Source organism: Oncorhynchus nerka, linkage group LG14, assembly GCF_034236695.1.
Source record: "Oncorhynchus nerka isolate Pitt River linkage group LG14, Oner_Uvic_2.0, whole genome shotgun sequence".
NCBI lineage: Eukaryota > Metazoa > Chordata > Actinopteri > Salmoniformes > Salmonidae > Oncorhynchus > Oncorhynchus nerka.
The window spans coordinates 50,192,407-50,220,210 of record NC_088409.1 but is presented as its reverse complement, the minus strand read 5'-3'; the positions used below and the strand labels follow the sequence as shown (position 1 = coordinate 50,220,210).

The following is a 27,804-nucleotide window of genomic DNA, read 5'->3' as shown; positions in this document are numbered from 1 at the left end:
AGTTGTGCACCAGGGCCTCCCAATCCTCTTTCTATTTTGGTTAAAGCCAGTTTAGAAGAAAGTTCTTTATTTCTGGCCATTTTGAGCCTGTAATCGAACCGACAAATGCTGATGCTCCAGATACTCAACTAGTCTAAAGAAGGCCAGTTTTATTGCTTCTTTAATCAGCACAAGTTTTCAGCTGTGCTAACATAATTGCAAAACGGTTTTCTAATGCTCAATTAGCCTTTTAAAATGATAAACTTGGATTAGCTAACACAACGTGCCATTGGAACACAGGAGTGATGGTTGCTGAGAATGGGCCTCTGTACACCTATATAGGTATTCCATTAAATATCAGCCTTTCCAGCTACAATAGTAATTTACAACATTAACAAGGTCTACACTGTATTTCTGATCAATTTGATGTTATTTTAATGGACCAAAAAAAAAAGTACTTCTCTTTCAAAAACATGGACATTTCTAAGTGACCCCCAAACTTTTGAACAGTAGTGTGTATATAAAATAAATAGAAATGGTGGTTGGCTGGAAAGGAACTAAGATGAATGACAAAAACACTGAATTCCTGAAATGGATAGCCTCTACTTCTGATACCTTATTGGCTTATTTAAAAGCAAACAATGCCTTGGGAAGATTGATTGCAGACGTAATACGTGATAGGCCTATATATTTTTAACTCATCTCCATAGTCATTCCTGGGTTAAAATGTATCTACTGGGTAATGGTTTTAATGCATTATCCTTGTTGGACCCTGTACACAGACTGTCTTTGTATTGAAAGTGAGGTATGAAGAAACATGGTTAACACCCACACACTGCATAAAATTTGGACACAAAATCTCTATGATCACAAACCTGGGAAATACAAAAACAGTTTACACAAGGGCCACTTTTTAACGTTCAAACACATTGCCTGAAAAGCACATATCACTAGTGACTGAGGTCTGGTATTGTTATGGTAAGAGGATATGTACAGTAGCTCAGGGCTATGCAAAGGTAGTAGTTAGTTGTGCACAGAGACCGTGTATCTGTTTTGTGCTTGTTAGCTCATACTACCTCTCCCGTGGTCTTCTATGTGCATGGTGAGGTAATGGCCAGGTATATATATACTTTTTTACTCACACATTCACCAACTGTGCAGTTACTTTACCATCCAAATTATATGTCGACTATGCCTGACCACTTTCACTGTAAAATAATGTTCCACATTTGATATTTACTCATCCATACTGACACCAGAAACAGATCAGTGTTTAGTTAGCAGGAAACAATACTTGAAAATGAGATACTTTAATGCCACACCCCTAAAACAGTGCAGATTAAAGCAGAGTTTGAGCTAATTTTCATACCATACTGCCTGTAGAGTGCCCTCCTGGTAAGAAACTTGGGTACTGTGTACCTTCCTTAGCATTTGTCAGGAAACACAGCACTTAATAACTTCCCCCTTTGCAGCTGTTTGCACTCACAACGCTGGAATGCTTTGAATGAGTGCCATTCCTGTACTTGGTGTAGTTGAACCAAAGAGCTTGTTCACTGACCATTGGCTAGACGTCAAAATATTATTTTGGATGGTTCGGCGCTATGCAATTATTTGGCTATCGCGCCAGGGATTTCTAACCAAATCATTGCAGGGATTAAATTGGACAGGAACATTCCTTCACATCTAGATGAATTACCTTTAATTGGAAAGTATTTCAAAATCAATTAATCTTCAAAGTCATTCTACCACCTTCGAAAGTCCCAGTTACCCTTTTCCCCACCTCCTTAAGAGTAAAATTTGGACACAATGGCTTCTACCTGTAATGTCTCATATGCACGAGCTGACAGAGAGCTTGTTAAATGTATAGAGGTGACATATAAAGTATTGCCTGTGTGGTATGGTTGGTACCGACTGTAGCATGATGACCTGTCTGCTGCATGTGTTTGAATCTGCAATGAGTGTGCACTTCTCCATTTCATGACCCTGAATCTCTGCTGCCCAAAATACCTCCACATTCCTCAGTCTCTGGAGTTTAAAGGACCTCAATCGAGAAAGGAAAACAGCAACGCAATACATTTTATTCAGCTGTACATCATGAAAAAATGTTGATAATGTCCACCTAACAAGTGCAATACTAGTGAGATAAATTAGCAAATGCTTTAATAATCACATTATATTAAAAAGGAATAAAGACATCTAAACAAGCATAGCAACACTGTACAGTGGGAGGAAAGTGGAAACAAAAACGTGATTCAAATATAACCAGCAGAAAGGATATAGATGTGTGTGTATATAGCCTAGTTATTACCAGTCAAAATAAGTCTGTTAAGAGTTTTACGTACCATCCTTTTTTGCTCAAGGGAGGGAACATTTTATATTACAGAGAGCCCGCTCACAAACCCCGTCTGAGTCATGATTCTCAATCCATGGAACTGCACGAAAAGGAGTAAAAACAAACAATCAGACACTGCGTTGCAGGGGCCAAGGGCATGCGTGGTGGCAGATTGTGGGTCGTCATAACTGCTGTGGAAGTCTGGACGGTACCATGGAGGGGGTTGCAGGCAGGCTGGAGCACTCCGGAACTAAAGAGTTGCTCCTGTATCTCTTGCTCATACCATGTCATAATGCCTCAGTCACTGTGGGGCCCTGGCTTACATAGCAGTCCTCTTAAATGTCTGAGTTGAGGCTGAGGTTGGCCAACCTGGGGTCCGAGTTGATCTCATACCTGTAATGGTAGCCCTCCATGTGGTCCCTGCATGCGTCCCGAATATTGTATATCCACCGCTTGATCCCCTTCCTGTTGAGGTAGAGGACCAACAGAAAGATCACTCCAATCAAGGCCAGCACCATGCCCAGAAAGACATACGAGGTCTCCAGCACACCTTTCATTTCACCCGAAAAGGTACACTCCAACTCTTTTATCTGGAGCAACGGTAACTGCCTCAGAACCTCAGGGTCAGAACAGGTCATATTCTGCTTGTCTGTGACCTGCTCAGAGCTTTTCAGCCAGGACACAAGGTCCTCGATATTGCAGTCACAGAGCCAAGGGTTTCCTGCCAGATGCACCTGAAGCCCAGGCTTGAGGCTGAAGTCCATCAGTGTAGTGTTGGGTAGTTCCCTCAGGGCATTGTCCCTCAAGTCTAACTCACGAAGCCGAGGAACACTCAGCGTCCCATTCTGGATGAAAATGAGGGAGTTGTTTTGTAGGTTGAGGATGGTGAGGTTGGAGAGGCGGGAGAACATGTCCTCAGGGAGGACCACCAAGTCATTGTTGGACAGGTCTAAGCGGGTAAGTTGAAGGGCTCCGCCATTCCGTAGCAGACTGAAGAGCTCATCCATGGAAGTATGGTTGTAAAAAGCCCTGCTGAGGTTAAGGTCCAGTAGTTTGTTGTAATCAGGGAAGGCTTGAGCACTAAAATGCAGAATCCTGTTGTTACTCAAGTCTAGCAGCCTGAGATTTGGCAAGTTGTTGAATACATTGTGGTCCACCAGCTCCACCTGGTTTCCTGTGAGATACAAGTCTGTTAACTGCTCAAGGGGCACAGGGAAAGACACAGCTGTGAGATGGGAAATGTTGTTCCCAGTAATGAACAGGGTTTTAGTGTTTGCTGGCAATGGCTGTGGAACCGCGAATAAGCCCTGGTTCAAACATTTGACCGTGGATGTGAAACAGACGCATTTGTCAGGACAGGCTGAATTTGAAACAAGGACAGCAAAGAAAAACCACAAACGAAGCAGAGTCGTATTCTCTCGGGTTTCTTCAAGTTTACAACATAACAATGAGCTCAAAAAACGCATTTTCTCACCCGTGGTTCCAATGAGTCTGATAGATGAAACGAAGTAGAACGTGTACAAATGTTTTTTCCCCCCCGAGTCACACAATCCACCTTGAAGTTCCTGTCCTCCACATGCAAAATGCTGCTTTTCAACCTTTTTCCTGAAGGAAATAGCTTCACTTCCGATTTAAACTGGGTGGCAACGATTACATTCATTAGCTAAACAGCATCCTCGCATACATTTACGAAGAGAAAAGTTTTTGTTGCCAACCAGTCTCTCGCCATGCTCATCGTTTTAGTGGGGCTTTCAAATCCGGTTGACGTTCGTTTTATCGCAGTTCTCACTAAACTGTATTCGCACACGCTCGAGTCAGCCTTTGACGTGAAGTGCGTAAACAGCCATTAGATTTCGAGGAGTCCAATAAAGCACAGAAAACACGATATAATGTTCGAACAAAAGTATCTGAGCACACTTGGTCCAACGATGCTTCCCTCGAATCAAAAGAATAGACCCTTCTCCAAGTGGGGTATGCGAAAAACTAGTCCGCTACGGCCACACCACTGCAAGGCTTAGGCTATACCATGTTCCATTACGATGGGTGAGCAATGAAGCTTTTGTAACTTAATGTTGGCATTCAACAAATTCAATATTTGTTATATATCCTTATTATTGCTCACATTTCTTGTTTCCTTTATTTATTTAAAATATATACAATCACAATATGTGCAGTCTCTATTGGGCATGTGCCTAATGATCAAGAAAATGCTATGGGTGTGCACCAAATAAACCACTGCTTCATAGCAGAAGTAGCCTAGTTTAATCTAATGAAAGGTTTTCGATCCAAAATCAAACACATCATCAACTATACTCAATTATTGGAAACTGTAAACAAGTATTGCATATTATTTAATATAATTAGTTACATCTCAGATACATTGTAGATATCAGGGCCACTCAGCCAATGTGCTGGAGAGCTAAGGGAATGCAGTTTTAAACCTCAGAACACAAGAACCCATTAGTCTTAGACTTTATGATTCAATTGAAAAATTATTGTCAAGTGAAAATCCATCACTTTGGTTGTGTGATGCACTTCCACACTTTATGTAGGCTATTATATGCTTTTAGAGGGGAATGACAATCAAAAGACAGAGCATAATGTGGGTTGTTTAATGTACTATAGCCTACTGGGCTGTGCTTTTTTGAATAGCCAGCAGTAAAATATGAGCATAGCCAGTTGTGGGAAGTAGGGGTTCTGAGGGTGCTGCAGATAAATAATATATATATATATATAATAATAAATAAAATCAGACTTTTTTTTTGTCCCACAAAATTAGTGAACTAGAACCCCCTCACCCGACAGCACCCCCAACCCAGAACATCTTCCCGCGGCCATACATGTGTCATTTTAGACAGTGATCGTTAATTTATATTAGTTAATCCTAACTGATTGATGAGGAGCACAAAGTCCCCAGGGTCCAGGGCATAACACTGATGAAGTTCTGGGGTGGAGAGAAGCACTGCTGTTAGTGTGTTTGTGTGTGTGTGTGTGTGTGTGTGTGTGTGTTGTGTGTGTGTGTGTGTGTTTGTGTGTGTGTGTGATTGAGAGAGAAATAGTACATAGGTTTACAGTAAAATTCATACTCTTATACATGTAGTTACATTTACGTCATTTAGCAGATACTCTTATCCAGAGCGACTTACTGGAGCAATATGGGTTAAGTGCCTTGCTCAAGGGCACATCAACAGATTTTTCAAACCAGTGACCTTTTGGTTACTGGCCCAACGCTCTTAACCATTAGGCTACCTGCACTGTAATTACTCTAGTAACAACAGTACTCTAGTAACAACATTCTATTAAAATGTTAATGATAAAAACCTATTAACATAACTTTTAGTGATCCATTGTAATGTTTTTGTAATTACATGAGAGAAACTTATCCCCTTGTAAAATAGCTAAACTGGTGCTCACCAGAACTTAATCTGGTCCAAATAAAGGATAGCCGCATTAAAATAGTTTATTTCCAAAATGGTATATCCACCAATTTTTCGCTTTTTTTCTTCATCAGAAATAAATGTTTATGTGTACCTTTAATGTGTGTGTGTAAAATATTACTGTTCTTAGATGTGTATTAAAAAAAATGTTTCCCCCTGCAAAACGCTATGTATATACAGTGGGGCAAAAAAGTATTTAGTCAGCCACCTATTGTGCAAGTTCTCCCACTTAAAAAGATCAAATCCAAATCAAATCACATTTTATTTGTCACATACACATGGTTAGCAGATGTTAATGCGAGTGTAGCGAAATGCTTGTGCTTCTAGTTCCGACAATGCAGTAATAACCAACGAGTAATCTAGCTAACAATTCCAAAACTACTACCTTATACACACAAGTGTAAAGGGATAAAGAATATGTACATAAAGATATATGAATGAGTGATGGTACAGAGCGGCATAGGCAAGATGCAGTAGATGGTATCGAGTACAGTATATACATATGAGATGAGTATGTAAACAAAGTGGCATTGTTCAAAGTGGCTAGTGATACATGTATTACATAAAGATGCAGTAGATGATATAGAGTACAGTATATACGTATACATATGAGATAAATAATGTAGGGTATGTAAACATTATATTAAGTAGCATTGTTTAAAGTGGCTAGTGATATATTTTACATAAATTCCCATCAATTCCCATTATTAAAGTGGCTGGAGTTGAGTCAGTGTGTTGGCAGCAGCCACTCAATGTTAGTGGTGGCTGTTTAACAGTCTGATGGCCTTGAGATAGAAGCGGTTTTTCAGTCTCACGGTCCCAGCTTTGATGCACCTGTACTGACCTTGCCTTCTGGATGATAGCGGGGTGAACAAGCTGTGGCTCGGGTGGTTGTTGTCCTTGATGATCTTTATGGCCTTCCTGTGACATCGGGTGGTGTAGGTGTCCTGGAGGGCAGGTAGTTTGCCCCCGGTGATGTGTTGTGCAGACCTCACTACCCTCTGGAGAGCCTTACGGTTGTGGGCGGAGCAGTTGCCGTACCAGGCGGTGATACAGCCCAACAGGATGCTCTCGATTGTGCATCTGTGGAAGTTTGTGAGTGCTTTTGGTGACAAGCCAAATTTCTTCAGCCTCCTGAGGTTGAAGAGGCGCTGCTGCGCCTTCTTCACGATGCTGTCTGTGTGGGTGGACCAATTCAGTTTGTCTGTGATGTGTACGCCGAGGAACTTAAAACTTACTACCCTCTCCACTACTGTTCCATCGATGTGGATAGGGGGGTGTTCCCTCTGCTGTTTCCTGAAGTCCACAATCATCTCCTTAGTTTTGTTGACGTTGAGTGTGAGGTTATTTTCCTGACAACACACTCCGAGGGCCCTCACCTCCTCCCTTTAGGCCGTCTCGTTGTTGTTGGTAATCAAGCCTACCACTGTTGTGTCGTCAAACTTGATGATTGAGTTGGAGGCGTGCATGGCCACGCAGTCATGGGTGAACAGGGAGTACAGGAGGGGGCTCAGAACGCACCCTTGTGGGGCCCCAGGTTTTGAGGATCAGCGGAGTGGAGATGTTGTTACCTACCCTCACCACCTGGGGGCGACCCGTCAGGAAGTCCAGTACCCAGTTGCACAGGGCGGGGTCGAGACCCAGGGTCTTGAGCTTGATGACGAGTTTGGAGGGTACTATGGTGTTAAATGCTGAGCTGTAGTCGATGAACAGCATTCTCACATAGGTATTCCTCTTGTCCAGATGGGTTAGGGCAGTGTGCAGTGTGGTTGAGATTGCATCGTCTGTGGACCTATTTGGGCGGTAAGCAAATTGGAGTGGGTCTAGGGTGTCAGGTAGGGTGGAGGTGGAGGTGATTATGGTCCTTGACTAGTCTCTCAAAGCACTTCATGATGACGGAGGTGAGTGCTACGGGGAGAGAGGCCTGTAATTTTCATCATAGGTACACTTCAACTATGACAGACAAAATTAGAAAATAAATCCACAAAATCACATTGTAGGATTTTTAATGAATTTATTTGCAAATTATGGTGGAAAATAAGTATTTGGTCACCTACAAACAAGCAAGATTTCTGGCTCTCACAGACCTGTAACTTCTTCTTTAAGAGGCTCCTCTGTCCTCCACTTGTTACCTGTATTAATGGCACCTGTTTGAACTTGTTATCAGTATAAAAGACACCTGTCCACAACCTCAAACAGTCACACTCCAAACTCCACTATGGCCAAGAGCAAAGAGCTGTCAAAGGACACCAGAAACAAAATTGTAGACCTGCACCAGGCTGGGAAGACTGAATCTGCAATAGGTAAGCAGCTTGGTTTGAAGAAATAAGCTGTGGGAGCAATTATTAGGAAATGGAAGACATACAAGACCATTTATAATCTCCCTCGATCTGGGGCTCCGCGCAAGATCTCACCCCGTGGGGTCAAAATGATCACAATAACGGTGAGAAAAAATCCCAGAACCCCACGGGGGGACCTAGTGAATGACCTGCAGAGAGCTGGGACCAAAGTAACAAAGCATACCATAGTAACACACTATGCCGCCAGGGACTCAAATCCTGCAGTGCCAGACGTGTCCCCCTACTTAAGCCAGTACATGTCCAGGCCCGTCTGAAGTTTGTTAGAGAGCATTTGGATGATCCAGAAGAAAATTGGGAGAATGTCATATGGTCAGATGAAACCAAAATATAACTTTTTGGTAAATACTCAACTCGTGTTTGGAGGACAAAGAATGCTGAGTTGCATCCAAAGAACACCATACCTACTGTGAAGCATGGGGGTGGAAACATCGTGCTTTGAGGCTGTTTTTCTGCAAAGGGACCAGGACGACTGATCCGTGTAAAGGAAAGAATGAATGGGGCCATGTATTGTGAGATTTTGAGTGATAACCTCCTTCCATCAGCCAGGGCATTTTTTAATTTTTACCTTCATTTTACTAGGCAAGTCAGTTAAGAACAAATTCTTATTTTCAATGACGGCCTAGGAACAGTGGGTTAACTGCCTGTTCAGGGGCAGAACGACAAATTTTGTACCTTGTCAGCTCAAGAATTTGAACTTGCAACCTTTCGGTTACTAGTCCAATGCTCTAACCACTAGGCTACCCTGCCGCCCCATTGAAGATGAAACGTGGCTGGGTCTTTCAGCATGACAATGATCCCAAACACACCACCCGGGCAATGAAGGAGTGGCTTCGGAAGAAGCATTTCAAGGTCCTGGAGTGGCCTAGCCAGTCTCCAGATCTCAACCCCATAGAAAATCTTTGGAGGGAGTTGAAAGTCCGTGTTGCCCAGCAACAGCCCCAAAACATCACTGCTCTAGAGGAGATCTGCATGGAGGAATGGGCCATAATACCAGCAATAGTGTGTGAAAACCTCGTGAAGACTTACAGAAAACGTTTGACCTCTGTCATTGCCAACAAAAAGTATTGAGATAAACTTTTGTTATTGACCAAATACTTATTTTCCACCATAATTTGCAAATAAATTTATTAAAAATCCTACAATGTGATTTTCTGGATTTTTTTGTCTCATTTTGCCTGTCATAGTTGAAGTGTACCTATAATGAAAATTACAGGCTTCTCTTATCTTTTTAAGTGGGAGAACTTGCACAATCGGAGGCTGACTAAATAATTTTTCTGCCCCACTGTATATACCCCATTGTTTAGCTGGAATAGAAGTATCCTGTATATTTAACATATAAATTCTACCTATAATAAATCTAGCCTCATGCTATAGCGTTTAGCTGGGCTCGTCCCCAGTAGCACCCTATTCCCTGTATTGTACACTACTTTTGACCAGAGCCCAGATCTCATATGATGGTTAAATATAGGCCTATTTTTTCATATTTAAGTACATAAATACATATGTACAGTTCTTTATTAAAATGTAATTATGTGGGGGTAAAACTTTGTAGTGCAACTTTTTTTCTCAAAGTGAGGCAGACATAACACTACATGGCCAAAGGTATGTGGACACCTGCTCGTCGAACATCTCATTCCAAAATCATATGCATTAATATGGAGTTCCCTTTGCTGCTACAACAGCCTCCACTCTTTGGGAAGGATTTCCACTAGATGTTGAAACATTGCTGCGGGGACTTCCTTCCATTCATCCACAAGAGCATTAGTGAGGTCGGGCACTGAAGTTGGGCGATTAGGCCTGGCTCGCAGTTGGCTTTCCAATTAATCCCAAAGGTGTTCGATGGGGTTGAGGTCAGGGCTCTGTGCAGGCCAGTCAAGTTATTCCACACCGGTCTAGACTGACCATTTCTGTATGGACCTCGTTTTGTGCATGGGGGCACAGAACAGCCCCAGACCATTATTCCTCCTCCACCAAACTTTACAGTTGGCACTACATTTGGGCAGGTAGCGTTCTCTTAACATCCGCCAAACCCAGATTAATCCGTCGGACTGCCAGGTGGTGAAGCGTGAATCATCAACCCAGAGAACGCATTTCCACTGCTCCAGAGTCCAATGGCGGCAAGCTTTACACCACTACAGCGGACGTGGGACATTGCAAATGGTGATCTTAGGCTTGTGTGCGGCTGTTCGGCCATGTAACCCCATTTCATGAATCTCTTGACTAACAGTTATTGTGCTGACGTTGCTTCCAGAGGCAGTTTAGAATTCAGTAGTCAGTGTCGCAACCGAGGACAGATTATTTGTACACGCTACACACTTCAGTGCTTGGCGGTCCTGTTCTGTGAGCGTGTGTGGCCTACCACTTCGTAGCTGAGCTGTTGTTGCTCCTAGGCGTTTCCACTTCACAATAAAAGCTCTTACAGTTGACCGGGGCAGCTCTAGCAGGGCAGAAATTTGAGGAACTGACTTGTAGGAAGGCTGGCATCCTATGAAGGTGCTACATTCAAAGTCACTGAGCTCTTCAGTAAGGCCATTCCACTGCCAATGTTTGTCTATGGAGATCGTATGGCTGTGTGCTCGATTTCATACACCTGTCAGCAACGGGTAAGGCTGAAATAGCCAAATCCACTAATTTCAACGGTTGTCCACATACTTTTGGGCATTTATTGTATCTCGTTTTGCAACAAAATCTTTGTCTCCATGAAATAAAACCATTTAGTGATAGGTTTCAAACAAATACATGCCTGTCATTTAACAACCCCATGCCAGGATTAGATGGTGAACAAACACACTAATCTCTTTCCTACGTTCTTTAAACTAAAAAATTGTATTTACCAACATTTCTTAAAATGGATATATAGTGTTTTGAATTGAAACTCTTCATAACTACACAGGCATGAGTTTTGAAGAATAACCTAATTTTAAAGTTGTACCAAAGTATGTACCAAAATCTTTCTGACTGCACTCTTTCCTCATTAGTGGTGGTTTCTAATGACTGGTCTTACTCAGCAGCAGAATTGTTCTCCTAGGATTAAGAAGAATAATGCTGCTATTGTAGCAAAAAAAGTAAATGTGTGACTAGAGAAGGAAAGACTCATCAATATGTAATTGTGTGTCAAGCCCTGGCGTGAACCCAACGTCTAACCCTAACTCCAACCTTGACCCCTTCTATCTATTCTTAACTGGAGCCCAAGTGACCATCATTTGAAACGAAAAATCATTTTTCCTTTTCAGGAAACTTCATGCATTTATTACTTGAGGTCATGATGTATTATTTTCAAGTTGTAAACCAGTGGCCCAAGGGTAGGCAAACCTGGACCTACTCTGGGCACCCCCAGGACCAGAGAAACCAGTGATAAGGTAAAAAAAACATATTGTGTTGATATAACAATCAATACGTTCATGTAATTAGTCTACTCCCAACTCGTAACTCAGAGTAGGTGTCACTTTTCGTTAATTAAAAAACAGTCTATTTCTCCAAGCAGTGACGTCAATCATCGAGAGGAATTATTTAAGCGATTATAGTGAAACCGTCCAATAGAAAACGGGATTGCAAGATCTCTCAACCAATCAGAAGTCTCCGTGTTGCCCAGCCTCCCTCTTTCTTGGATCCTTACTTAACTGTGGAATAGCATCTGTTTTGTTCAAATATCTAGGTTTAATAAGAGCATTTAGCGATGTATATTTTTGAAACGATGACACAGTGGATGTGTATCATTGGCGCAAGCTTCATAAGCACTTTCGTCTTCATCTAGCGACAGGTGAGAAAGTGAAATGTGATCGTGGCAATCTATTTTCAATGCAACTCGCTAGCATAGCTAATCTAACTAAACATCATCACGTCAGTAACATCATTCAGACCTCGATGGTCACATCAGAGTAACAACCAACGATACATTGTCACCTGTGCCGTATATAACAAGTTTTATTAAGATTAAAGTATTTGAGATATTGTCCAATATGTTAATAGTTTGTAGCTAATTTTCATCTTTCCAAGTTCAAATGCTAGCTAGCTATCAATGTAACGTTAGCAGGTAACTAGCCATGATTTAGAGAATGAAAGATGAAGGAAACTGTTAAATAATGGTGAAAAACGTTGGTGTACATGTATATAGCTGGTTGCAATAACACTGGATTACTTTGTAACTAGCAGCACAATGAATAAAAAATGGTGGCCTATTGTCTGGTGCAGTTCTCCCTAAGAGTCTTAACGTTAAGGTAACTATGTTAGTTAGCTAGCTAAGTAGCAAGTGGGGTAGATGGAAGCAGCATCGACTGTATCCGCTTCTAACTTAGCTAATCAATATATGTTAGCTATGTTCACTACACTGTGGATATTTTAATGCACACCATACACCTGACAGGTATTTTGCAGACCAATGCATCTTTATTTAAATACCTTATTATACTCATGTTTTTCACTTTCACAACTCCAAACGGTGCATGATGTGGAAACAGTCAAACTGTTCCTGTTTTGATACCCATTTTCGTGTTACTAAAACGTTTGTGCAATATTTTTGGCCTGGAGTCAATAGACAGCCTAGCTCGGCTGCTATTATAGGCATAGTAGTGTCAAGTCAATTGATCCTTGATGGTTGTTTCTGCATATCTGGGGTGCTGAACTGCACGTTGACCTTTCAACATGTCTTGCTAGGTTTGAACCATTTCGTCTATGTAGCATAGTACAGTTAAAGAGCAAGATGGGTATGTTGGATTTTCCAGAGCATGTATTTGTTCTTTGTGCTTTGAATAAGCTTGTTCTGTGGCTTTGTGGACACATTTAGTACATGCCAGGTTTATGTTGTGTAGCAGTTGTTTTCTCTGCCTTGTAAAACACTGGAAGTGCATGCAACTAATGACTGTCCACCCTTTCTCCCCCAGGTTCTGAATACAATTATGGAGTTTTGAGAAGGGTTTTGTGTGTCTTGGGGGGGAAAGGGGGCCTTTCCCCTCAATTTGGATGGACTATTTGAAGGGACCTTCAGGAGGGTTAATGAACTTGTTGCCCTTTGTAAAATATTGTATTTAAAAAATATATATATAATAATAATTGTAAAAGGAGAAGGTATTTTTGAAAATATTTCTAGTATATTTGTATTTTATATAATTATAGTATTTATAGATGTTTATTTATTGAATTCCTGATGCCATTGAATGTTTCAAACACATTTGGTTGTGTTGAGCTTTGGGTTGACATGGTGGACTGAGATGACCTAAAACAAGGCCCTGGGGTTGCTAGGGTGCGGTGGAACCTCAACACAAGCACAATTCTAGCACCCCAAAACAATCTCCCACCTTTTTCTATTTTCTTCCGAGAGCAGCTACATTAAAACATTATAGTTTCAAAGTCAAACTGACTTGCCCTAAAGCGTTATCTTAGGGTTTGTTGTTGTACTGAAGGGTGTTTCAGTGTTTGTTTTAGAGTTTGGGGGGAGCAGGGTCTCCCTGACCACGTTAGAGCGGGGAGTTCACAGCAAGGTTTAGAAGTCACTCAGGATGAGCGTGGTGATGGCAACCCCAGACTGCACGCCAAAATGCCGCTCCATGCGGCATGCAGATGAGGTGGTGGCGGCGCTGACGCAGGGTTCAGAGGGGCGCCTGCGGGCCTTCCTCAACACTCACTGCCACAATGCGGCCACACTGAGGGACGCCTTCGGCCGCACGGCCCTGCACCTGGCCGCCTCGCTGGGCAAGAGGGCCCTGCTGGAGTGGCTGCTGGAGAGGAAGAGCGCTGACCTCATGGTGAAGGACAAGGAGTCTGGCTGGACCGCCCTGCACCGCAGCGTCTTCTACGGACACATCCACTGCCTCATGTCACTTGTTAAGGTGAGTCTCCCTCTGTGTTTCAGAACTAATGTTGAGATGACTGGGCCTCCTTTGGCCTCTACAACACAGTGGCAAGACAAAGGTATGTGAACCCTTTTGTATTATCTGGATTTCTGCATAAATTGGTCATCAAATTTGATCTGATCTTCATCAAAGTCAAACAATAGACAAACACAGTGTGCTTTAACTAATAACACACTAACAATTATATGTTTTCATGTCTTTATTGAGCATACCGTGTTAACATTCACAGTATAGGGTGGGAAAAGTATGAGAACCCTTGGATTTAATAACTGGTTGACCCTCCTTTGGCAGCAATGACCTCAACTAAAGGTTTTCTGTAGTTGACCTGCACAACGGTCTGGAGGAATTTTGGACCATTCCTCTTTATAAAACTGTTTCAGTTCAGCAATGTTCTTGGGATGTCTGGTTGAACCGCTCTCTTGAGGTCATGCCACAGCATCTCAATCGGGTTGAGGTCAGGACTCTGACTGGGCCACTCCAGAAGGTGTATTTGCTTCTGTTGAAGCCATTTAATTTTTTTTGTGTGTTTTGTGTCGTTGTCCTGTTGCAACACCCAACTTCTGTTCTTCAATTGGCGGACAGATAGCATTACGTTCTCCTGCAAAATGTCTTGATTAACTTAGGAATTCATTTTTTACGTCGATGATGGCATGAAGCAAAGCAGCACCAAAACATGATGCTCCCTCCACCATACTTTACAGTTGGGATGAGGTTTTGATGTGTGCTGTGCCTCTTTTTCTCCACACGTAGCGTTGTGTTTGTTCCTTCCAAAGAACTCAACTTTAGTTTATTCTGTCCACAGAATATTTTGCCAGTAGCACTGTGGAACATCCAGGTGCTCTTTCAGATGTGCAGCAATGGTTTTTTTGGACAGCAGTGTCTTCCGTGGTGTCCTCCCATGAACACCATTTTTGTTTAGTGTTTTATGTATCGTTGACTTGTCAACAGAGATGTTATTATGTTCCAGAGACTTCTGTAAGTCTTTAGCTGACACTCTAGGATTCTTCTTAACCTCATTGAGCATTCTGCACTGCTCTTGTAGTCATCTTTGCAGGATGGCCACTCCTAGGGAGAGTAGCAACAAGGCTGAACTTAATCTATTTATAGACCATTTGTCTTACCGCGGACTGACGAACATCAAGGCTTTTAGAGATCATTTTGTAACCCTTTCCAGGTTTAGGCAAGTCAACAATTATTAATCGTAGGTCTTCTGAGATCTTTTGTTCGAGGCATGGTTCACTTCAGGAAATGCTTCTTGTGAACAGCAAAGTCACATTTTGTGAGTTTTTTTATTTATTTTTATAGAGCAGGGCAGCACTAACTAACATCTCCAATCTCATCTCATTGATTGGACTCCAGGTTAGCTGACTCCTGATTCTAATTAGCTTTTGGAGAAATCATTAGCCTAGGTGTTCACATACTTTTCCCAACCTACACTGTGAATGTTTAAATTATGTATTCAATATAGACAAATACAATATTTTGTGTGTTATTAGTTGTAGCATATTGTGTTGGTATATTGTTGTGACTTAGATGAAGAGCTGATCAAATTTTTAGGTCCGATTTATGCAGAAATCCAGCTATTTCCAAAGGGTTCACATACTTTTGCTTGCCACTGTAAATGATTGGTATGTGGAGGAAGACATTTATGACTTCCATTGGCAGTACTTTTGCTCTGTAGCTACTCTTTTCTTGCTTGCTTCATCACTGGCCTACAGCTAGGTGTAGTTAAATGGAAATAATATTGTGGCTCTAGTCTAGAATGGTGCTTCTGTGTTGCAGCATGGCGGCATTCTCTCCACCCAGGATAAGGAGGGCCTCTCTGTCCTGGACCTAACCATGAAGGACAGACCAGCACACGTTGTATTTACAAAGACTGGTGAGGATCGCTTATCATTTCATATCGATCTCTCATTTGGACTATGCATGATAAAAAGGGAAAAGCGGATGTTTCTTTTAAGCACATAGTCAAGACTGTTGTCAATCGTTGTTGCCTACTTGTAGAAAATAGTGTTGGAAGTCTTGGCTGTGGCAGGCATTTAAAAAAAAACTTTTGGTTTTCTCTCTCTCAGACCCCACTGAGGTTTATACCTGGGGGAACAACACCAATTTCAGTCTGGGGCATGGGAACCAGGAGAGCAGGCATCATCCTGAGATTGTGGATCTGTTTTCCCGGACCGGGGTTTACGTCAAACAGGTAAACAAACCGACTACTATTTTTATTTAACCAGGGAGGCTAGTTGAGAACAAGTTGTCATTTGCAACTGCGACCTGGCCAAGATAAAGCGTAGCAATTCGACACATACAACAACACAGAGTTACACATGGAATAAACAAAACATACAGTCAATAATACAGTAGAACAAAAGAAAACAAAAAGTCTATATACAGTGAGGTAAGTTAAGGAAATAAATAGGCCATGGTGGCGAAGCAATTACAATATAGCAATTAAACACTGGAATGGTAGATCGGCAGAAGATGAATGTGCAAGGTAGAGATACTGGGGTGCAAAGGCGCTAAATAAATAAATACCAGTATGAGGTAGGTAGATAGATGGGCTGTTTACAGATGGGCTGTTTACAGGTGCAGTGATCTGTAAGCTGCTCTGACAGCTGGTGCTTAAAGCTAGTGAGGGAGATATGAGTCTCCAGCTTCAGAGATTTTTGCCATTCTTTCCAGTCATGGGCAGCAGAGAAATGGAAGGAAAGGAGGAATAGGCTTTGGGGGTGACCAGTGAAATATACCTGCTGGAGCGCGTGCTACAAGTGGGTGCTGCTATGGTGACCAGTGAGCTGAGATAAGGCGGGGCTTTACCTAGCAGAGACTTGTAGATAACCTGTAGCCAGTGGGTTTGGCGACGAGTATGAAGCGAGGGCCAACCAACGCGAGTGTACAGGTCGCAATGGTGGGTAGTGTATGGGGCTTTGGTGACAAAACGGATGGCACTGTGATAGACTGCATCCAGTTTGTTGAGTAGAGTGTTGGAGGCTATTTTATAAATGACATCACCAAAGTCGAGGATCGGTAGGATGGTCAGTTTTACGAGGGTATGTTTGTCAGCATGTGTGAATGATGCTTTGTTGCAAAATCGGAAGCCGATTCTAGATTTAATTTTGGATTGGAGATGCTTAATGTGAGTCTGGAAGGAGAGTTTACAGTCTAACCAGACACCCAGGTATTTGTAGTTGTCCACATATTCTAAGTCCGAGCCGTCCAGAGTAGTGATGCTGGACGGGCGAGCAGGTGCGGGCAGCGATCGATTGAAAAGCATGCATTTAGTTTTACTTGCGTTTAAGAGCAGTTGGAGGCCACGGAAGGAGAGTTATGGCATTGAAGCTCGTCTGGAGGTTAGTTAACAGTGTCCAAGTAATGGTGTCGTCTGCGTAGAGGTGGATCAGAGAATCACCAGCAGCAAGAGCGACATCATTGCTGTATACAGAAAGTCGCCCCGAGAATTGAACCCTGTGGCACCCCCATAGACAGCCAGAGGTCCAGACAACAGGCCCTCCGATTTGACACACTGAACTCTATCAGAGAAGTAGTTGGTAAACCAGGTGAAGCAATCATTTGAGAAACCAAGGCTGTCGAGTCTGCCCATAACAATGTTGTGATTGACAGAGTCGAAAGCATTGGCCAGGTCGATGAATACGGCTGCACAGTAATGTCTCTTATCGATGGCTCTTATGATGTTGTTTAGAACCTTGAGCGTTGCTGAGGTGCACCCATGACCAGCTCTGATACCAGATTGCATAGCGGAGAAGGTATGGTGGGATTCGAAATGGTCAGTAATCTGTTTGATAACTCGGCTTTCGAAGACCTTAGAAAGACAGGGTAGGATAGATGTAGGTCTGTAGCACTTTGGGTCTAGAGTGTCACCCCCTTTGAAGAGGGGGATGACCACGGCAGCTTTCCAATCTTTGGGAATCTCAGACGATACGAAAGAGAGGTTGAACAGGCTTGTAATAGGGGTTGCAACAATTTTGGCAGATAATTTTAGAAAGAGAGGGTCCAGATTGTCTATCCCGGCTGATTTGTAGGGGTCCAGATTTTGCAGCTCTTTCAGAACATCGGCTATCTGGATTTGGGTAAAGGAGAAATGGTGGGGGCTTTGGTGGGTTGCTGTGGAGGGTGCCGGGCAGTTGACCGGGGTAGCGATGTGGAAAGCATGGCCAAATTATAGTAGATTTATCGGTGGTGACAATGTTTCTTAGCCTCAGAGCAGTGGGCAGCTGGGAGGAGGTGCTCTTATTCTCCATTGACTTTAGTGTCCCAGAACTTTTTGAGTTAGTACTACAGGATGCAAATTTCTGTTTGAAAAAGCTTGCCATAGCTTTTCTAACTGCCTGTGTATATTTGTTCCTAACTTCCCTGAAAAGTTGCATATCACGGGGGCTATTCGATGCTAATGCAGAACGCCGCAGGATGTTTTTGTGCTGGTCAAGGGCAGATAGGTCTAGCGTGAACCAAGGACTATATATATTCCTAGTTCTGATTTTTTTGAGGGGCATGCTTATTTAAAATGGTGAGGAAGGTACTTTTAAAGAATAGCCAGGCATCATCTACTGACGGGGTGAGGTCAATGTTATTCCAGGATACCCCGGCCAGGTCGATTTAGAAAGGCCTGCTCGCAGAAGTGTTTCAGGGAGCGTTTGACAGTGATGAGGGGTGGTCGTTTGGTCGCAGACCCATTACGGATGCAGGCAATGAGGCAGTGATCGCTGAGATCTTGATTGAAAACAGCAGAGGTGTATTTGGAGGGTGAATTAGTTAGGATGACATCTATGAGGGTGCCCGTGTTTACTGATTTGGGGTTGTACCTGGTAGGTTCATTGATAATTTGTGTGAGATTGAGGGCATCAAGCTTAGTTTCCATTAGTTCACATATAGTATCGAGGGCACAGCTGGGGGCAGAGGGAGGTCTATAGCAAGCTGCAACAGTGAGACTATAGAGATCCAATAAATGTTCTCTTGAATTATTCTCAGTCTACGCTCTGTTCCGTTCTTCTTAAGTGGAGAAGATGTTCTGCCTCTCTTTGCCATTAGCTAGTCACATGAGTCATTATAGGGCTTCCCCACCTTAAACACCCTAGTCTCCTGGGGCCTCCTCCCCCCCCACACAGACTTGGCCTCAATTTATGGTTCACCAGGGGGATCCATCACAACAATGCTTATGTAAAAACACGGTTGTACCATCTGCGGCGTCTCCTGGATAACAGGCACGTCACCTGCCCCCACCCCCCGCACCTCCTGCAAAACAGACCCCCTCCTGGGATATTGCCCTCACAACAGGCTGCTCTCCCAGGAACAACGGGCATGTTTTGTATAAGTTGGCATTGTTCTTATTGGGTGGTTGTGTATAGTATAAGGGGTAAAATCACAGCAATGGTAACTGGCTATTATGAAGCTCTCTATTAACAAAAACTACATCAGGGCACCACTTTTGAAGTCTGGGAAACATATAAGACACACTTTTTTTTGTGTAGTTACCTTTTAATTCAAGTGCACATGCACCGAGCACTGTTTCGTTGGCTGTGTTTCTCTGTAGCACACGTGATAGTGTTAGCAAAACAAATGCCTACTGCACTGATGAAAATAATCCTGAAATAGTTCTACCAGGTAGGCAGAGGCTACTCTTTAGTTAGTTATTGTTATAATTGATTAGGTTTTTGGGAAAGCCTTTCCATCTACCAGAAGACAGTTATCATTAGCATTGCTTATTTTTTTGGTGTAATGCGAATACAGGGGAAACACTGACTGACATCATTGTCCTCCTATCACTATGGATTTGGGAGATTTTAGAAATGGAAATATCAGGAGTGAGCTGCTGAGTCAGAGGGTGAATGAATGAGAGGAGTAGGACAGGTTCACTGGGCTTGGGTTCTGTGTCTGGCTTTGTCTAGCCCAGCTCTGCATGGTTTAACCCACGTTGGCCTTATGTGCGATCTGCTCTACAGTGTCACTGATGGCCATGTGGAGGCTCTTACTGTGACTATAGCTATTGGCACCAGACTGCACCTGTGTCACTGCCCAGTCTGTCTCTCTCTTTAGTATAGAGCAGGGTTCTCTAACTGTTGGCCCCTTGTTTTATTTGGCCCCCCAAGTTTTCGGAGATAAAATTAGTTTTCATTGTTGGACATAAGACTGTAAAAACACCAGGAAATCCGCTCGAAGTGATTTTAATTTAAGAAATCTGTTCCAAGTATTCCCACGCAAAATAGAGACGTGATCGTATACAAATTTAAGCAAGGTTTGAAATGATTGTTTTAGTCAAACACTATCTTTTTGGGCATCTTGCAGTCAATTTACAGTTTACAAATGATTTGTAATTACAGTTGAAGTTGGAAGTTTACATACACCTTAGCCAAATACATTTAAACTCAGTTTCACAATTCCTGACATTTAATCTTAGTAAAAATGTCCTATTTTAGGTCAGTTAGGATCGCCACTTTATTTTAAGAATGTGAAATGTCAGAATAATAGTAGAGTGATTTATTTCAGCTTTCATTTCTTTCATCACATTCAGTGGGTCAGAAGTTTATACACTCAATTTGTATTTGGTACGATTGCCTTTAAATTGTCTTACTTTGGTCAAACATTTCAGGTAGCCTTCCACAAGCTTCCCACAATAAGTTGGGTGAATTTAGGCCCATTCCTCCTGACAGCTGGTGTAACTGAGTCAGGTTTGTAGGCCTCCTTGCTCGGACAGACTTTTTCAGTTTTACCCACACATTTTCTATGGGATTGAGATCAGGGCTTTATGATGGCCACTCCAATACCTTGACTTTGTTGTCCTTAAGCCATTTTGCCACAACTTTGGAAGTATGCTTGGGGTCATTGTCCATTTGGAAGACCCATTTCCGAGCAAGCTTCAACTTCCTGACTGATGTCTTGAGATGTTGCTTCCATATATCCACATTATTTCCCTCCCTCATAATGCCATCTATTTGGTGAAGTGCATCAGTCCCTCCTGCAGCAAAGCACCCCCACAACATGATGCTGCCACCCCTGTGCTTCATGGTTGGGATGATGTTCTTTGGCTTGCAAGCGTTCCCCTTTTTCCTCCAAACATAATGACGGTCATTATGGCCAAACGGTTCTATTTTTGTTTCATAAACCAAAGAATATTTCTCCATAAAGTACCATCTTCGTCCCCATGTGCAGTTACAAACCATAGTCTGGCTTTTTTATGACAGTTTTAGAGCAGTGGCTTCTTCCTTGCTGAGTGGCCTTTCAGGTAATGTTGATATATAGGACTAATTCTAGTGTGGATATAGATACTTTTGTTACTGTTTTCCTCCAGCATCTTCACAAGGTCCTTTGCTGCTATTCTGGGATTGAGTTGCACTTTTCGCACCAAAGTATGTTCATCTCTAGGAGACAGAACGCGTCTCCTTCCTGAGCGGTATGACAGCTGCGTAGTTCATGGTGTTTATACTTGCATAGTATTGTTTGTACAGATGAACGTGGTACCTTCAGGCGTTTGTAAATTGCTCCCAAGGATGAGCCAGACTTGTGGAGGTCTACAACTCTTTTTATCTTAGGTCTTGGCTGATTTCCTTTGATGTCAAGCAATGAGGCACTGAGTTTGAAGGTAGGCTTTGAAATACATCAATAGGTACACCTCCAATTGACTCAAATGATGTCAATTAGCCTATCAGAAGCTTCTAAAGCCATTCCATAGTTTCTGGAATTTTCCAACTTCTTTAAAGGCACAGTCAACTTAGTGTATGTAAACTTCTGACCCACTGGAATTGTGATAGTGAAATAATTGTTGGAAAAATTACTTGTCATGCAGAAAGTAGATGTCCTTACCGACTTGCCAAAACTATAGTTTGTTAACAAGACATTTGTCGAGCGGTTGAAAAACAAGTTTTAATGACTCCAACATAAGTGTATGTAAACTTTTGACTTCAACTGTATGTTCCGGCCCATTTCATCCGCTCAAAAACAAATCGGGCCGCAGCTGAATCTAGTTAATGGTCCCATGTGTTAGGTTTTAATTATCAGAGTAAGAACACGACAGACACTTTGAAAGCTTAAACCAAGTTTATTCTTCCTAAAGGATCGAACAGCTGAACAGACGAAAACATGTTTACAATGGTGGTGGTATGTGGATGTGGATTCTCCTCCTCTCTAAACACTACTTCTCTGTTAGGCAGGAAATTAAGTGACGCGGGCAATAAACTCTTCCTTAACGTGACCTGACCTCAACCCGCTTCATCACTAATCCACTGCTCTCTCCATTTTTCAGTGCTTCCACGTGATCATTAACTTCTGGTGTAGACATAAACCTAATCACTTAAAATTTCAGTATGATACCTGATAATTTACCCTATTCAAAGTTTAGGAGTTAGAACCCAGAATCCAGCACTGGTTTAAAGGGCGTTGAGAGGTCTGAGGAAGAAACCTTGTAAGGTAACTTTGTATTTTTTTTAGGTAATGTTCTAGAGATCTGTGATATAACGTTGTAAAGATGTAGACCCTAACTGTGGTTAGAACCGTTTTCCAGCGGTTATTTAGACTTATGCTAGGGAATGCAATCCTATGACATCAGCTCTAGTGCTCTGCTACAGCTCATGTCATAGGGTGGCATGCATTCCTAGTTTACTACAGATTTTGACAAAAGTCTTTGGGTTAGATACATTATAGATATATCAGATGTCATATTGAAAGGTAATGACAACTTTTGAGTTTCATAATTGTCTTCTGGCAGGTTGCTATTTAGCTTCTATATTTTATACACCTTTTCATGACCTGGGCATTTTCATGACCTTTGCTCAGTGGGGAGCAGATTCCATTTCAAGACCTCTCAGCGACCTACTGGTACCCCCTACATGGAGCAGAGAGCCTTTGTCCTCAATGCTACCTGCTCACAGTTCAGCAGGTGCTGGGTGTTAAATATTTAATCCAGTATGCCATGCTTTAATTAAATGAGCCACGGCTGTGTGTGTGTGTGTGGGGGGCTGTCTCGTTATCAATGTGATACTCGGGGAAACATCCCTTTCGCCCTATTGCGAGCTGGAGGGGAGTGATGCATTATTAATGATGTTTACTTTTCCACTTGTGCCCCGGCCTAAAGTACCACCACTATTTGACTATTACTATGAGAGGGCTTTGGCCACGGAAATGGAAGAAGCGCACAATCAACAATCAAACAAGCTGATGTCTTTGAGTTCTTGTAAAGAGAATTTGACAACGTGTGTTTCCTTTACTCTCAGGTGGTGCTGTGTAAGTTCCACACAGTGTTCCTGTCTCAGAAGGGACAGGTGTATACCTGTGGACACGGGCAGGGAGGTCGGCTGGGACACGGGGACGAACAAACATATCTGGTGAGAATACTATACTGTATCGCAGGGGTAGGACCAAGTCATTGTTTTACAAGTCACAACTTACTCTTAGCACTCAAGTCTCAAGTCAAGACCATTAAGTGTCAAGTTTCGAGTCCTAAACAATTCATAATGTACTCTTCACCAAATGTAATACCATTTCATATTTTTAACAAGAGTAATAGTTAGTATATTACATTTACGCAAATCATGAATGCTTTTAAAAATATCTATTTATTACCCCTCCCCCTCCCCCAATAGTGTATTACTATCGAGGATCGCTATGGGGTGCAATCGGTGATGTAGGCTTGTACACCATCACCCAACCTTTGTTTTAGGAATAGCAGTAACATCAGGCAGGATTTAGGCTACCAACTGCCTAGCCAGTTGTTGCTCAATCTTGGGTGCAATGATCACGTTCACGCACTGACTGACTCTGGAGGCTCATTGATTAAATGTTATGTTAGCATACATGATACACTAGTAAAGTAATAAAATATATACAGTGGGGAGAACGAGTATTTGATATACTGCCGATTTTGCAGGTTTTCCTACTTACAAAGCATGTAGAGGTCTGTAATTTTTATCATAGGTACACTTCAACTGTGAGAGACGGAATCTAAAACAAAAATCCAGAAAATCACATTGCATGATTTTTAAGTAATTCATTGGCATTTTATTGCATGACATAAGTATTTGATCACCTACCAACCAGTAAGAAATCCGTCTCACACAGACCTGTTAGTTTTTCTTTAAGAAGCCCTCCTGTTCTCCACTCATTACCTGTATTAATTGCACCTGTTTGAACTCGTTACCTGTATAAAAGACACCTGTCCACAACCTCAATCTACAGACTCCAACCTCTCCACAATGGCCAAGACCAGAGAGCTGTGTAAGGACATCAGGGATAAAATTGTAGACCTGCACAAGGCTGGGATGGGCTACAGGACAATAGGCAAGCAGCTTGGTGAGAAGACAACAACTGTTGGCGCAATTATTAGAAAATGGAAGAAGTTCAAGATGACGGTCAATCACCCTCGGTCTGGGGCTCCATGCAAGATCTCACATCGTGGGGCATCAATGATCATGAGGAAGGTGAGGGATCAGGCCAGAACTACACGGCAGGACCTGGTCAATGACCAAAAGAGAGCTGGGACCACAGTCTCAAAGAAAACCATTAGTAACACACTATGCCGTCATGGATTAAAATCCTGCAGCGCACGAAGATACCCCTGCTCAAGCCAGCGCATGTCCAGGCCCATCGGAAGTTTGCCAATGACCATCTGGATGATCCAGAGGAGGAATGGGTGAAGGTCATGTGGTCTGATGAGACAAAAATAGAGCTTTTTGGTCTAAACTCCACTTGCCGAGTTTGGAGGAAGAAGGATGAGTACAACCCCAAGAACACCATTCCAGCCGTGAAGCATGGAGGTGGAAACATCATTCTTTGCGGATGCTTTTCTGCAAAGGGGACAGGACGACTGCACCGTATTGAGGGGAGGATGGATGGGGCCATGGGTCGTGGCTGGGTCTTCCAGCATGACAACGACCCAAAACACATAGCCAGGGAAACTAAGGTGTGGCTCCGTAAGAAGCATCTCAAGGTCCTGGAGTGGCCTAGCCAGTCTCCAGACCTGAACCCAATAGAACATCTTTGGATGAATCTGAAAGTCCGTATAGCCCAGCGACAACCCCGAAACCTGTAGGATCTGGAGAAGGTTTGTATGGAGGAGTGGGCCAAAATCCTTGCTGCAGTGTGTGCAAACCTGGTGAAGAACTACAGGAAACGTATGATCTCTGTTATTGCAACAACAAAAAAAGGTTTCTGACCAAATATTAAGTTCTGATGTATCAAATACTTATGTCATGCAATAAAATGCAAATTAATTACTTAAAAATCATAATGTGATTTTCTGGATTTTTGTTTTAGATGCCGTCTCTCACAGTTGAAGTGTACCTATGATAAAAATTACAGACCTCTACATGCTTTGTAAGTAGGAAAACCTGCAAAATCGGCAGTGTATCAAATACTTGTTCTCCCCACTCTAGCTGTCGGCTATATTAGCCAGATGTTATTGCGGTTGTAGCGAAATGCTTGACCTACTCCGACTGTTTTGGCCTGTATTATAATAATTCGGTTGGCGCTTACATTTGTCCTTTTTCACATGTATATTCTACGCGTGTGTGAATTGGAAATGTATTTTTTTTGTTGCATATCCTACTCCCCCTGAGACACCCTTGGAGAGGGAGTCATGACCAGGGATCAGCCATTATTGACAGCGACCCTGGAGCAATTAGGGTTAAGTGCCCTTAAGGGCACATTGACAAATTTATTAACTTAGTTGGCTCTGCGATTCGAACCAGCAACCTTTCGGTTACTGGACCAGCGCTCTTAATTGCTAGGCTACCTGCTGTATGGCTGTCTGTGTTCACATGCTTCTAGCTTGGTTAGCTGTAACCGTTCCACCCTGAGTGTACCTGGGGTTTAGTTGCCGCCTCCTCTCTCTAACACCATTTTGTTAACCTGGGTTCAAACGGTTTTTGATATGTTTGAGCTTGTCTGGCACAATGGAACCAATGGAATAGTTCCAAAAGTGTCAACTTCAATATTGCCCCATTTTTGAAGGTACTCCAGGGCAGGCTCAAGCAAATGCTCAAAGTATTTGATATATTTAAAAAGTCAAATAGGACTGTGGATTTTGGGCTCATGTTTCTATCATCTGTCAGGTTCCTCGGATGGTGGAGGGGCTCCTGTCTCATCACTGCTCCCAGGTGGCTGCAGCCAAGGACCACACAGTGGTGCTGACCGAGGAGGGCTATGTCTACACCTTCGGCCTCAACACCTTCCACCAGCTGGGCCTGGCTCCCCCGCCCGCCTCTAGCCACCTGCCAAAACAGGTAAGAGAGCACCTGGCCATCATAGCTAGGCAGCCAGATGGGGAGTTTTCCCTTACCATGTGACCGGAGTAGGACAAGCTTAAACTTATGTAAATGCTGAAATCAAATTGACAAAGTGTTTTATATTAATGATTTATGAACGTGACATTCACGGCCCCCGGCCCCCATCATAAGGCAAACGCGTACACAGAGCAGACACTTGAATGTGTGGTATGCTGAATTAGAGTTTGAATTGGTTGTTGACTGACATTCCCCTCTTACAAGGGGGGGGGGACACTCTTGACCCAAACTGCTACAGACCTATATCTATCCTACCATGCCTTTCTAAGGTCTTTGAAAGCCAAGTCAACAAACAGATTACAGACCATTTAGAATCTCACCATACCCTCACTGCTATGCAATCTGGTTTCAGAGCTGGTCATGGGTGCACCTCAGCCATGCTCAAGGTCCTAAACGATATCTTAACCGCCATCGATAAGAAACATTACTATGCAGCCGTATTCATTGATCTGGCCAAGGCTTTCGACTCTGTCAACCACCACATCCTCATCGGCAGACTCGACAGCCTTGGTTTCTCAAATGATTGCCTCGCCTGGTTCACCAACTACTTCTCTGATAGAGTTCAGTGTGTCAAATCGGAGGGTCTGCTGTCTGGACCTCTGGCAGTCTCTATGGGGGTGCCACAGGGTTCAATTCTTGGACCGACTCTCTTCTCTTTGTATACATCAATGAGGTCGCTCTTGCTGCTGATGAGTCTCTGATCCACCTCTACGCAGACGACACCATTCTGTATACTTCCGGCCCTTCTTTGGACACTGTGTTAACAACCCTCCAGGCAAGCTTCGATGCCATACAACTCTCCTTCCGTGGCCTCCAATTGCTCTTAAATACAAGTAAAACTAAATGCATGCTCTTCAACCGATCGCTACCTGCACCTACGCGCCTGTCCAACATCGCTACTCTGGACGGCTCTGACTTAGAATACGTGGACAACTACAAATACTTAGGTGTCTGGTTAGACTGTAACCTCTCCTTCCAGACCCATATCAAACATCTCCAATCCAAAGTTAAATCTAGAATTGGCTTCCTATTTCGCAACAAAGCATCCTTCACTCATGCTGCCAAACATACCCTTGTAAAATTGACCATCCTACCAATCCTCGACTTTGGCGATGTCATTTATAAAATAGCCTCCAATACCCTACTCAACAAATTGGATGCAGTCTATCACAGTGCAATCCGTTTTGTCACCAAAGCCCCATATACTACCCACCATTGCGACCTGTACGCTCTCGTTGGCTGGCCCTCGCTTCATACTCGTCGCCAAACCCACTGGCTCCATGTCATCTACAAGACCCTGCTAGGTAAAGTCCCCCCTTATCTCAGCTCGCTGGTCACCATAGCATCTCCCACCTGTAGCACACGCTCCAGCAGGTATATCTCTCTAGTCACCCCCAAAACCAATTCTTTCTTTGGCCGCCTCTCCTTCCAGTTCTCTGCTGCCAATGACTGGAACGAACTACAAAAATCTCTTAAATTGGAAACACTTATCTCCCTCACTAGCTTTAAGCACCAACTGTCAGAGCATCTTACAGATTACTGCACCTGTACATAGCCCACCTA

The 27,804-nt window shown here is 42.9% G+C and overlaps 2 protein-coding genes across 4 annotated transcripts in view; one reads left to right on the top strand and one right to left on the bottom strand.

Annotated features, from left to right (window-relative positions):
• Window positions 1-2,037: 2,037 nt before the first annotated feature.
• Window positions 2,038-4,376, bottom strand: LOC115141391 (trophoblast glycoprotein-like). Of its 2 annotated transcripts, XM_029680191.2 has the most exons (2): window positions 2,705-4,376; window positions 2,038-2,411 (listed from the first exon to the last, which is right to left on the bottom strand). In XM_029680191.2, exons 1-2 carry the CDS (start codon window positions 3,775-3,777, stop codon window positions 2,399-2,401), a joined length of 1,086 nt encoding a protein of 361 aa, XP_029536051.1. In that variant the 5' UTR covers window positions 3,778-4,376; the 3' UTR covers window positions 2,038-2,398. The 2 variants fall into 2 exon arrangements, with proteins under 2 accessions (XP_029536051.1, XP_064856219.1); XM_065000147.1 differs by having other exon boundaries at window positions 2,038-4,374.
• Window positions 4,377-11,679: 7,303 nt separating this feature from the next.
• LOC115141390 (inhibitor of Bruton tyrosine kinase-like) overlaps window positions 11,680-27,804 on the top strand; it is a 42,661-nt gene continuing 26,536 nt past the window's right edge. Inside the window, exons 1-6 of one of the 2 annotated variants that reach the window (XM_029680190.2) lie at window positions 11,680-11,868; window positions 12,989-13,933; window positions 15,740-15,836; window positions 16,030-16,154; window positions 23,176-23,286; window positions 26,011-26,181. In XM_029680190.2, the coding sequence (XP_029536050.1) occupies window positions 13,604-13,933; window positions 15,740-15,836; window positions 16,030-16,154; window positions 23,176-23,286; window positions 26,011-26,181 (834 nt within the window). In that variant the 5' untranslated portion in view covers window positions 11,680-11,868; window positions 12,989-13,603. Of the gene's footprint in view, window positions 11,869-12,988; window positions 13,934-15,739; window positions 15,837-16,029; window positions 16,155-23,175; window positions 23,287-25,197; window positions 25,274-26,010; window positions 26,182-27,804 lie in introns of those variants that run through there. The other variant, XM_065000146.1, reaches the window with a different exon arrangement.